Raw genomic sequence first — 13,542 nt, 5'->3', positions numbered from 1 at the left:
ATTTTCTTTTGCCATGTCATTCCTCCCTGCTTTACTTCCAGCAATTTCGTCAGGGCAAGAAGAGATAATGCAATTGCAGCATGCAGCAAATTATTGGAACTCTGCTCATACTGAACTGAACTGATTCTAGAAACTTTGGGGTGGTAAATTTGTGAGGCAACAAGCATGTTTACTGGCTCCATGGCTACTTGAAAAAGAGTTGCAGGGCCCCTGTAAGAGAACATGGTACCCTCAAATAAGTTCTTCATTTTATTAAGCTTTTTATGACAGCTTATATGCTCCAAGTATAATAAATTTTGAGACATTAAGTATCTTATTAAGGTTATCACTCACACCGTACCAAAACTACTACTGAAGGTTGTTTTGACCTCCTCTTAACGAAAAAAAAATGGCATTAGCACACAGCCTCTATTTCAATTCAAAAGAAATATTGTTCAGGTTGATTAGGTCATGATAATTACTCCTTTTTTTTATATGTCATACATACCATTCGAATTTGATTCGAAATTATTCGATCAAAATCACTATTAGCTTCGAACCTAAAATTCCCTATTCGCACAAGCCTACTCTTTATTTTTGCTTTAAGCCGCCTAGGGGACGTGTGATGGAAATAAACTTCTGTGCAAGTTAATCCATAAAGATACGTTGCAAATTGGTATCAACATGAATGATTCTTACCACTTTGGATTGTTCGAGCAATCACCTCCACCATGGTAGGGCCGATTTCGAGGGGAACTCGAGGAGATCTGGCCGAACTCTGCTGATTTCGGCAGGCACTCAGTGCACCATCTGCGTGCTTCACCAGAAGCTGCACCTCTTTCACATACTTCTCCACAGCCTGAAACAAGGACACCCAATACATTTGTTACTGAACCGACAAGATCAGACTGACAAAGACTGACAAGATCAGTGCCATAAATATTATGACAGTTGACATCACAAAAAGTGACAGACAATATAGATGAATCTATCGTGACAAATATTGTGACAAGTTGATGACAAAGATTGTCACGAAATCAAGATGATGAAGGTTATGACAAGAGCAAGGTGACAACGCAAATGACAAGGTTAAGATGAAATATTGGAAGGAAACAGTGCAAAAAACGAGAAACCAGGTGAAGAAGGACACATACAGAGCACTCGCTTAAAACAAATTTTATTCTTCAAACCACGCACACGTGCCTATGCAGTGTAACGAAAATAGAAGAAACAAAAGTGATGGTCGAAGATAAATGAAAAATGAACATCATAATGCCATTCTCAAAGCACGTGCAGTCAACCAGATAAAAAAATTGGCAGATCCCACGTAGAGTGGGAATCGATCACATGCGAAGCACGAATGGGAAAGGTTGATATATGCCACTTTAAAATCAGCAAATGTTAATAGGTGGAGGTAAATGATGCTGTACATGACATCCGTGTCATGATTACCATGTTTGGATGTGTCCTTTACCTTCGTCATGTATTCACGTCACGTGATACCAAATTTAGTATATGTGGAGCTAGCGAAACGGCCACAAGCACGCAATGAGCGTGAGCCTTTCTCGTGTTCTTACATGACACGCGTGTGAGGATTATCATGTTTATACCAGTCATATATTTCGTCATCCATTGACGTTGCGTAACACAAATATGGGATATGTGAAGCTACCAAAACGGACGTGAGCGCATCATGAAGGGCCCAATATACTCCAATGTAGAGTTGACATGCATGCACGCTGGGCACAGCGACGCTACGTTAGCAAAACGTGAGCACTCTGTAGTCTGACGCCAGGCGCGACCAGGGTCCGTCAGCGCGGTTGGACGGCAACCGGTGCAAAATGCCACATGCTGCATTTCGTGCCGATGCGTTACCCAGACAACACTGCGTCTCCCTCTTTTCGGGACCGAGGAACGCTAGACGCACTGAAACACGCATGCGTCAAAGCACCGTAGCGCGTTGTGTGCCTGCGAGTATATGGCAGGACCAGCGCCTGGCGTGGCAATGCCGGCGTGACGCGAGGAAATGAATGCCAGCGAGCACGCACACCGTGTCACGTCGAAATGTATTCACGCCTTGACTGTGTCATGCAGTCATGTTCTCACATGATACGCATGTCATGATTATCATGTTTGCACCAGTCACATACCTTCGTCATTCATTGATGTCACGTAATACCAAACTTGGCACATGTGAAGCTAGCGAACTGGCCGCAAGCGCATCATGAGTGTGGCATGTAGTCAGTTACATGACACGCTTGTAATGATTATCATATTTGGGTGTGCCATTTACCTATGTTGTCTGTTCGCCTCGCATAATACCAAGTTTGGTACATGTGGAACTAGCGAAACGGCCGCGAATGCATCATGAGCGTAGCATGCCGTCATCTTGTTACATGACATGCATCTCATGTTTATTATGTTTGCACCAGTATCATATCCTTTTCACCCATTCATGTCCCGTAATTCCAAATTTGGTATAAGTGAAGCTAGCGAAACGGCCGCCAGCGCATCATGAGCGTAATATGTAGTCATGTTGTTTCATGACACGCATCTCATGATTATCATGTTTGCACCAGTCACGAGCCTTTGTCATCCATTCACGTACCATAATACCAAATTTGGTATATGTGACGCTAGCGAAACGGCCGTGAGCAAATCGTGGGCGTGGCATGTAGTCATGTTGTTACATGACTACATAGGCGGGCATCTAGTTATGTTACATGACACGCATATCCTGAGTTTTATGTTAGCGTCTGTCGCTTGTGTTCGCCATGCATTCATGTCATACCATACCAGTTTTGCAACATGTCATGTGAACGTAACCACCGCAAGATCTGCAGGACTATGAAATGTAAATCATGACATCATGACATACATATGATTTTCATGTTATGACTAGTCAAACATGTTCTTCATACAGTCATGTTAAGCCATACCAAGTTTGGTACCGATACCATTAACGAAACGGCCAGGAGAGCTAAAAGTCGTAGGCGGCTAGATAGATAGATACGCTCAAAGTCGCCGAAGTTCGCTAAGAAATGCTTCGCATTTAAAAGACAACTTCCTTTTCTTAAAGGGAAACCGAAGGCTAACTCAAGCATGTGTCCCTCAGTCCTAACTCCCTGCAGGACCTTCAGTAATTGATGAGTAAGCTGGGAAGCACTCTGTATGTGTCCTTTGCCTGGTTTCTCGTTTTTCGCGCTGTTTCCTTCAAATATGTTGTAACAACACGCCCAAGCAGTCACTTTAGTTAAGATGAAAACTACGACGATAAATTACAACAAGATGAAAATAGCAAAGTTCATGACAAGGTTAACTTGACGAAGAGTATTATGGAAGAATCTGACAAAATTAACGTGACGTAACTTACAAGTAAGTAAAGATGGTGAGCAAACATAAAACGATTATCACTCACCAACTGCCTGCTTAACCAGTCAAGATGATCATACTGCAAGGTACCACCAAATTCAGGCGTCAACTGGAGGGGACTGACTAGTTTGAAGAGCTTAGGCTGCGTCACATTCTTCAGCTGTATTGAGACAATTGCAGACACTTTGCATAAGCTAAGGATGAAACTTGAGCCACAGTGACTACAGAGCAATTCTACAATGATACTGGCACATAAAAATGCAAAAAGACAAAAGAAGGGATAAAAAAAAATGCAAGCTTTCAGAAATAGGCCACCATATAATGGATTCCTACAATGCAATGTGCAGAACCATCTCGGGATGATATCCACGAGTGCCGACTTTTGGGGACACATACTTTCCCTTTCACAAAATCGTTTGCAACACTGTCCCAGTGCATTAATGCTCACAAACGGCAGAATTCCTCGAAATGAAATGTAATAAAACTCGCTCAAGCAGGATACTTGGTAGAGTGGCTGAAAAATTGTTGTCTGGAGACATAGATGCCATTTAGAAAAATAACTAGAGCACCAACACATGGCACATTCACAAGTTGTGCCATAAATCCACGAGCTTTTCCATAATATCAAGAAAGTCACTGGCAGGCACGGAGTATCGCTGGTGTTTTTTGGCACCTGAGAGAATCGGGAAGGTGTGTCAACAAAACTGCTGCGAATATTTAAGCACTTAAATAATCAAATGAATATATTGCATTCAAGTTTGCTTAAATTCAAATTTAAGTTATTGGAAATGAAGGAATAGGTGTATATTAATCCACATGTAGCCCCTTGTAAAGGTTGCTTCAGTGTGGCGAATGGGTGATATGCCATGATTGCACCTCCCCCCAAAAAATCCGCACTGCCGTGAAACCCCCCTTTAAAGTTAAATGAACATATTACCCTCAGATCGACTCTTCCTTTTTCAAGTTTAAAAGCTTGTTTATATGCTCACAGTTTATAGTCACAGTTTATATGCTCTAAGGATAGCAAACTTGAAGATCTAACATATTTTAGATGTACCATTAAAACAGCACTTAAAATAGACGAGGACAAGTAAAGACAAAACACATAACTCGCAACACCAACTAGCCCAAGTTTCTCTTCTAGTTACCAGTTATCACTTGCATTCTACCTAAAGTCAAATCACGCTACTACTCAAAGTTGCTTCCACTTCCTTTAAACAAATAAGAATGACATTTGCACATTCCTTGTATCAATTTCAAAAATATATATTTTGCAGGTTAGTTGGCATATGACAAATGTGCTCATTTTTCTTTATATTATGGCAGATATACTATTCGAATTCAGTTTGAAATTATTCGAACTAAATCAATATTTGCTTCGAACCAAGAATTTACTTATTCACACAAGCCCAATAACAACGCTTTTCACAATAGCAAAAAGCGCAGCTGCATAAGGAAGCTTGAGAAGACTTTTGTAAAATGTTCCCTGGGCGTCATGTACTTGATACCCTTATTCTGCTGCAAGGTATACATTGGTCAAAGCAAGAGATGTGCTATTGATCGGATAAAGAAAGATGCCCAAAAATTAACTGATTAATTGATTCGTGAAGTTTAATGACCCAAAACCACCGTATTATTATGAGAAACACCGTAGTGGAGGGTTCCGAAAATTATGACCACTCTAATGTGCACCTAAATCTGAGCACACGGGCCTACAGCATTTTCACTTCCATTAAAAATGCAGCCGCCGCCGCAGCCGAAATTTGATCTCGCCACCTGCGGGTCAGCAGCCGAGCACCTTAGCCAATAGACCACTGAAGCAGGGCTCCCAAAAATTAACCAAGAGAGATAAAAAAATGTGCGCACTTGGTTGTGCAAGCTATTATTGCATGAATACGACCCACGATTTTCTCAGACAATTTTTCGCAGAAGCACATGTGTATGTGTGTGAGGTTTGAGAGGCTTTTTTCATTGAAAAGAGTGAGAATCGCTGCATAAGTACACATTTACTACTTTTGCTTCCTGGTGAAACTAAATTGATCATTTCTGGGCTGTGAGAAAAAAAGAGGTATGTTCTTAATAATATGTGCATTTGGCTTCACTAGTTTTAAAGAGACCTCAAATCAGTTTTGACGATTTTAAAAAAACATAAATAGATTGAGCCAGTAAAGCAAGTCCTCAGGATGATTCGAAGATCAATTTAAGCTCTCTGCGTCAACTGTGTTATTTATTAAAAGGCTTTAAACATGAGAATCGCTACAGATCACTGCGCTCAGCAGAGTATTTCAACTTCTCGTGTGCCTTTTTCATGTCGAATTGCATGTCGAAACTCGGCGCCAGTGACTGATCTGATTGGATATCTCCATTCTAGTCCCCGAACCTCCTGTGGGCAGCGAGCGTCGTCTGCGTTTGTTAAAATGTGCTTCATGTTGACAAGAGCTGAGTGACAGTGTTTATCTCGCGGGTTCTTTTCTAGGATGCAATGGATTACCGGAGCTGTGCTGTGTGCCACATATATAACAATTGATGACTTGTAAAGCTGCGATATTGAGTAATGCCAGTGAGGCATTTGGCGAATGAAATCGTACAGGCTCGTTGCTACACCGAGCATCGTTATTTTCTCGATATCTGGTCAACGCCACGATCCACGTTTCTGCAGCCGTATCTTCACCACAGAAGACACAACCACACTGCCCAAATTTACGATTATCGTGGGTCGCTTTCTTTGTTGGTCCGCATGTCTTCGAAGGTTCTCCCCATACAGGACAATAAAAAGGATGAGCTCGTATATTGCAAATATGAACCACTCCATGAGCTTCGCCTCTGTTGCCAGACGGTGTGGGCATAGTGGGCCATGGCCTTTGTGATGATGCACGACCGATAGGGCCGCAATCTTTGAGACTATGAATTTGTGAAGCTAAAACCATCCAGCGCATTGTTTAGAGCGCCGAGATAACCAGCATGTCGCACGAGTAGAGAAAGCAAAGCAGTGATGAGGAGGAAGGTATAGATATAACTGCCTGTAGTGGCCTTGGTACTTAATTTGTGGCATGAATAATTTTATGATGCTCGAGCTTAAACACTTACAAAAAATCATTTCAGGGTCCTTTTATTGCGTGCATGTGCCACATGATGCATATATTCAAGCATTTGCAGAATGAATAAATAGTCGGAAGCGAGCACTGTATGTGTTCATGCCAGAATGTGGGTGTGTGTGTGTGAATGTGCCGTGTGTATGCACTGTATTCTTTGAAGGTTCTACGCCCTAGCCTGACATCAAGTTCTGAAATGGATGCCAGCTTCACAACAAAATGTCACAAGATCGAAAGCACTACTTAAAAAAGGGATTGCCTACACATTTCCAAGCAATTGTCAAATGGCTTGATTTAGTAAGTTAGTTGTGTTCCGACTGACACCCATAAAAATGTTCAGACTCCGTCAAGTACGAGCATTGTTATGGAGATTCTTGACACGCATTACCATATTGACTTGCGTAAACCTCGCACTCGCATAATTCTCGCACCCCCCACATCGCCCAAGCAAAAATACGTTTTTTTTTCCTCGAGTAATTATTGCACCCCTGAAAACTGCGGCAATAATGTCGTCTGCTCGTTCCAGCCATTGATGATGATAGCGCACACCATCTGGCGCCATCTCTTAAGCATCAAGCGTACAGTTGCAAGGAGATCCAATCCAATCAAAGCCGAAGTGCGCATTGCGGCGTGTTTTGTGTGTTGTGTCGGTAATCTTGGCATGTTATGGGGCGATACTGAAGCCACATGGCTGCTTTAAGTTGCAAGTGATAGATCATGCGCTAAACAACGGCAACAGGGCCGCCCGTAGGCCCTTCGGAGCCTACCAGTTTTGTGTTCGCTACTGGTGACGGCAGCTGAAAGCCACCAAGTAGTGTTCGGCCTGCCGTGTGCCTAAAACTGGGATTGATGGTAAACTTTATTTATTCAGAAGGGAACTGCGGACGATTCTGTTAAATAGCCATCAGCCCAATATTGACGTCCTACGCTTACTTTTTGAGGGCTCCTGTTGAGCGCCGATCGCTACCGCTACGCCGGCAACGCCCACAAGCTTCGCGTATAGTATTCTAATTCTCGACTATTTGCTTCCACTTTTTGTGTCTCAAATAAATCTTGCCTTGTGTTGAACCTCTGCTTTTATTGTTGAGGTAAGTTCCAATTAGTACTTCTTAAAACTTGCTGTAAGGTACTTTTGTAAAAATTCCGATTTGCGGCCACTTCGTTTTCTTTTTCGCTCTCTGCGTTTTCGTAGAAAGTTTTCCCCGCGTAATTCTCGCACCCCCCAACTTTGCATCGGTTTTCTGGCAAAAAAAAGTGCGAGGATTATGCGAGTAAATACAGTAATTGGTTTTTCTCTTCCCTCACGCCATCGAGCGCGCTGGCAGCTAGACGGGGAGGGATGGCAGGGAGGAAAAAAAAAGTTATGTCATGTGCGCATCATGATCTTGAGCCCCATTTATTTATTTTCCAAATGCAAAGCTTACTTTCTGTGTGACCGTAACCACATTTGTGGGCACTTGGCAGCCTCCTACAGCAGATCCAGCAACTATGAGGCTCACGATGCTCGAATAAGACAATGGCGTCAATTCTGGGTATAGTATGGCATAATTTGTAAAAAGAAAAAAGAGCAATTTTTAGCTGAATAGGGTAATTAATTGTGAATTCTTGGCCGCGTGCTGCACTACAATGCTTGGCTCACACATTCTCAGGAGCATCCACCACCGATCAGCAGCATTTTCTGACCTCACTGAAGAAGTGTTGCAAGGCCACATTAAGGTTACCTTAGGTCGTATGTAAGTGCTATGCACATTAGGCGGGTCATATTCCGCACCAAATTTGTGGGCACTGCATTGAAGACCTAGAAGATACTTCACAATAAATAATAAAAAAAGTGCAGGACATGCTCTGTGCATATGCGTGCCCCCTCATCCCACTCTAAAAAATGTAGCAGGCTTCTTACCAATGAAGTATGCTTTTCCCTAAAAGATGACCGGACCTCCCAGGATTTGTGAGGATGGTGGACTAGGATGGCATTCAACCTTGGACCCAACACTTCCTGCAGAAAAAAGAAAAAGAGAAGGAAAAGTAAGCAAGAACAAAACATTGAGCGAGTCTTCATACTTACGTAAAGAATGTTTAGAGATACACTATTTTTAAAGCAAGCACGGTTATCTCAAAAGAAGTAAGCAGTTTACAGCAGGCAAAGCCGTTAAGTGAGCATTCCCGAAGCTATGCGGCCAGAATAAACCTCAAAGAACTTACACACGCCATTCCGCCTGGCTGACTAAGCCGGTGCTGTTCCTGTCCCACGTAGTTGGCGTCCATTAGTACAACAATTAACTTGACTAGCCTGTTATTTCAAATTTAGTGAAAAGTTTTCTGTGCATGCATACTTTAATCTTTCATGATAATTGTTGAGGTTTTATATCCCAAAACAACAATGTGATTATGAGGGATGTCCTAGCGAAGGGCTCCAAAGATTTTGACCACCTGGTGTTCTTTAACATGCATTTAAATCTAAGCACATGGGCCTCTAGCATTTCATCTCCATTGAAATGGGGCTGCCGTGGCCGGAATTCGATCCCACGACCAGGTCAGTACTTGAGCACCACAACCACAAGACCACTGTTGTCGGTCATCTTAACTATTGGCTGCCTCGTCAAAGCGATGAATGTGGCGTTACTAGGAGGACGCTTAAAAGGACACTTAAAAGTCGACGGTGATTGTTGAAATAGCAGTCCAGAAATACTGTAGTGTTACTTTTCTGCCAAGGAAGGGCCTATTTTTAAATAAAATCACGTTTTTAGTGGTCCGGATTGGCTTAGTGCACTTCAAATTACCCGCCTCAAGAAGCGGACCGACCGGATTATTTCACGTCACTGTTGCCGTGCACAACGTTGCCTGGCTTTACTGCGCTAGGAGCAGCAGACCGAAAGCAGCGGGAGCCACAGCAGCAACAACGGCCATTGATTGATTTTTCACGATTAGCTCCAATAATGGAGATGCTTTTTAATTCCATTGCGCCCCACTAGATGGCACAACGTGTCCAGTGTACCTATGAGAAAATTGAATTTTCGAACTATTCGCGCCATTCCCCATAGTAACGTCCGTCGGTTCTTCCTTTCAGAAATCAAACAGAAACGAACAGGCAGCATTTTATTGTGTCTCATGATGCACGGAAGGTTCTTCATTAAGTGCTGCTAGATCGATTATGAGTGATTAATTGTAGGCAGTCCGTCTGATGTCATCAGGATCGTTTTGAGAATATGCTACTGCGGCGCATGCGTTTTTGTGCATTTACCTCAATTCGTCGGTAAGTAGGGCACTCTTATTGATAATATTGCGTTTTAGATGTCATACATTGAGCTTTCACTCTGATGTAAATTGTTATTTGGCTTTAGTGTCCCTTTAAGCTTTGCCTTCAAGAGTGGAACACGATAATGTAAATAAGCTCCATCCGCATAACCTTCTCATTTCCTTACCACGCTTTATTCTTTGGTGGACACCTCAACCATGTCACAAGGAAAAGAATGTCTGTGTGTATAGTCTCGGCTGTTTTTAAAACTCTCCTTCAATGACCACAGCGAGAACAGTTCTAAAGTGCCCACTATGTCATAATTCATCATCTTGCAAAACAACCACTAGAGGTCCATAAGGCAATATTTGAAGCTATGCCACTGCACCCTTTCATGATGTTGCGGATGACGATGTTAATGTGTAAGTGATAATGCTGTGAATGATAATATTGGCTGAGTGCTTTGTAAAGAATGAAATTTCAAACCGCCCGCTCGTGCGATTCACAGAGTGATGCCTGGTTCGATTCTATGACATCCCATTACATGTGTTATGCACAGCTCGTCGCACTACATAAAGCCTGTTCAGGGCTTTTTCTGAAGCAGTTTGGCGCACTGGCGTGACTCTATGCTACACCTGACTGCCCCACAGAACGTTGAGTTTGATTCCAGCATGAAACCCTCGTTTTTAATGTTTTGCATCTATTGTGTTTTCTCACTCACGAACAATGCCGATTTCTCGCTCACCGCTAATGTCCTCAGTCATTCACCAGTCCTCTGATTGAATAATGCAGATAAATGCAAGCAGTGTGACTATTACTGAAGAGCACGGTCTAAAGCAAGGCAGATACCAATACAAAACAGTTTGGAGACAGGCCACACCTGGGCTTAGCGTATGGCTGGCGATGCACACGCAACGCCCAAGACAATATGACGACTGGCCACGATTATTGTTAAATGGACAGTAAAGGCAGCTATTAGGTCGACGTTGATTGTTGAAATAACGGTCCAGAAACCTTAATATGTTACCTTTGTGCCAAGGAAGGGCTTATTTCAAAATAAAAACCATGTTTTAGTGGTCCACATTGGGTTAGCCAACTTCAAATTACCCCGCCTCAAGGAATGGACTATCTCACGTCACTGTTGCCATGCACAACATTGCCAGGCTTTACTGCGGGGTCGCCGACACTAATAGACAGAACGAAAGCAGCTGGAGTCACAGCAGCAACAATGGCCATTGATCCATTTCCTGCCATTGGCTCTGAGATGGCAGACGCGTTTTGGTTCAATTGTGCCCCACTAGATGGCACGACCTGTCTAGTGTAACCACGCGAAAATTGAATTTTCGAACCACTCGCACCATTCCCCATAGTAATGACCGACGGTTCTTCTTTTCACGAATTAAACAGAAACGAACAGGCAGCATTTTATTGTGTCTCTTGATGCAAGGAAGGTTCTTCATTAAGTGGAGCTAGATCGATTACGTGTGATTGATTGTAGTCTGACCGTCTGATGTCATCAGGATCGTTTTGAGAATTTGCTACTGCAGCGCATGTGTTCTTGTGCATTTACCTGAATTTCTCAGTAAGTAGGGCACTGTTCTTGATAATATTGTCATTGTAGATGTTGTCATATTGAGCTTTCACTCTGATGTAAATTGTTATTTGGCTTTAGTGTCCCTTTAAAATAAAACATTATGATGAATTTTGAGTGTAAACGATAGCTGACACGACACAGCTTATCGACTCTTGATGTTGTCAATACTGGAAATTTTCTGAATAATGCTAAAATTTTGAAATTTATTACAAACTCTTATTCAGGGGGCCTCAACACTGATTATGATGTCCTCCAAGGGTACGTAATGTGCCCTTTGAATTACGTGCCCTATGAGGACACATAATTAGCTATTAGAATTAATGTAATTGATTAATGCAAGTCAAATGTTGTCTAAACTTTCAGACAAAAAGATTATAGAATGCACAGCTGCATGCCCCCTGTTCATAACATTTAAAGTCTGCTAATAAGTCGCTCTATCACAAAGTAAATACCTACACTTTCACAAGAACTCCTGTCACCCAAACGATCAATGAACAGAAGCAACCATGGCAGGAAACAATTACCTGCAGTGCTGCCTTGACAATTTCAAGCTTCTTGCCCCAAGCACCGTCTCCTTGCACCACCACAGTAACCTTCTCATCATCACCTTCACTGATAAACAGAAGAAAGCAAGGAAGTATAAAACAGTGTCATTACTTGTGAGAAGAGAGAGAGAAAAAAAGAAAGGCTGCCTCTTTGAACGTCGATAAAGATAAGTTTGCAAACAGTATGAAGGTGAATGCTTTGAAATGATCAGTAAAAGCTACGATTAAAAACCAAATTTCTATCGCATAAAATTATTCCCCAGCAGTTTATAACCATCCAGTACAAATGTTTATCTTCAGAAGAATGAGAGAAAAGAAACAGAAGCACAGGACTTACTCCATAACTCCCCTAAGATAGACTAGTGTTTCCCTGAAGTCTTGCAACATGAAGTCGTCACATGGTGCAGGTACACATAGTAACGTACAGCCATTTTTATCAACCCCTCCTGCGCAGAAAGCGTTGGGAAGCATGCTCAGTGTCATATAATGAAAATCGAGAAGCACCTCTATGAACATAAGCGTGCTACCTAACAAAACGTGTTATACGGTTATACCATATAAACCGGAATATAAGTCGAGATTTTTTCAATAAAATAATAAGCTAAAGTCGCCCCTCGTCTTATATAGCGGTGTCATGCCGAAAGTGCGACTCCGTCTGGCAACATATGGCTTGATGTGCTTGTGAAGCCAGACGCGGCCATATCCGCATCCAAATCCAATCGCAGTCTGTTTTCTTTGTGTTCGTGATTTGCTTCCGATCTGTCCCGAGTTTTCGCTCCGCTTGACATTGCGTTGCATCTTTAGTGGCCTTTTTTTTTTTTTCGTTCACTGAATATGTCTAGCGGTTCGAGGAGGCAGTACTCAGCTGCGTTTAAAGATGTTAAGTTCGCAGAAGCGAACGGGAATATGGCTGCTCAGTGCCGCTTTGGTGTATCAGAAAAAAGCGTGCGCTATTGGAGGGCGCAGAAAGGGAAGCTGCAAATGTGCAATCCTCAAAAAATGTCATTTCGTGGACGAAGTGCCGTTCATCCGCAGCTGGAGGATAAGCTAGCGGACTTTGTGCGGGAAGTTCATGCGCACTCGCTGCCAGTGACCGTGGATACCATTCGCAAGAAAGCAGTGGAACTCGCCCGGGAAGCTGGGCTCACGAGAGAAGAGTTTCATGCACCGAACTCTTGGGTGCGTCGATTTATGCAACACAGAGGATTTTCTATCCAGCGGCGCACATCCACCTGTCAAAAGTTGGCGGAGGAGTTCGAGGACAAGCTCATAAACTTTCAGCGCTTCGTAAACCGGCTTCGGGAGCAGAACGACTACATGATGGGGCAGATTGGCAACGCCGATGAGACCCCCGTGTGGTTTGACATGCCTTCGTCGACCACGGTCACGCAGCGCGGCGCCAAGGATGTGAAGCTGCTGTCCACTGGCAACGAGCACTCGCGCTTCACCGTCATGCTGGCATGCACGACAGATGGTAGAAAGCTTCCGCCCTTCGTCATTTTCAAACGCAAGGCAATGCCAAAGGAAGTGTTCCCGCCCGGTGTTGTCGTTCGCGTCAACAAAAAGGGATACATGGACGAGGCCATGATGCTCGAATGGATACGGGTGGTGTGAAACCGTCGGCCAGGTGCACTGCTACGTCTTCCCAGCATGCTGGTGTTGGATGTGTTTCGTGGCCACTTGACCGACGCAGTGAAACGCCCACTCGGCGACGGGAAAACGGAC

The 13,542-nt window shown here is 43.2% G+C and overlaps 1 protein-coding gene across 2 annotated transcripts in view; it reads right to left on the bottom strand.

Moving 5' to 3' along the window:
• LOC119174177 (SEC14 domain and spectrin repeat-containing protein 1-like) overlaps positions 1–13,542 on the bottom strand; it is a 42,399-nt gene that overhangs the window by 26,019 nt on the left and 2,838 nt on the right. For both annotated transcript variants that reach the window (XM_037425000.2, XM_075889683.1), the window contains exons 4-8: positions 12,155–12,263; positions 11,797–11,884; positions 8,344–8,439; positions 3,398–3,511; positions 679–838 (exon numbers count right to left, since the gene is read on the bottom strand). In XM_037425000.2, coding sequence (XP_037280897.2) covers positions 679–838; positions 3,398–3,511; positions 8,344–8,439; positions 11,797–11,884; positions 12,155–12,263 — 567 coding nt within the window. The remainder of the gene's footprint in view (positions 1–678; positions 839–3,397; positions 3,512–8,343; positions 8,440–11,796; positions 11,885–12,154; positions 12,264–13,542) is intronic.

Source organism: Rhipicephalus microplus, chromosome 3 (genome assembly GCF_043290135.1).
Source record: "Rhipicephalus microplus isolate Deutch F79 chromosome 3, USDA_Rmic, whole genome shotgun sequence".
In the NCBI taxonomy this organism is placed as follows: domain Eukaryota; kingdom Metazoa; phylum Arthropoda; class Arachnida; order Ixodida; family Ixodidae; genus Rhipicephalus; species Rhipicephalus microplus.
This window is presented reverse-complemented; position numbering and strand designations above follow the sequence as displayed.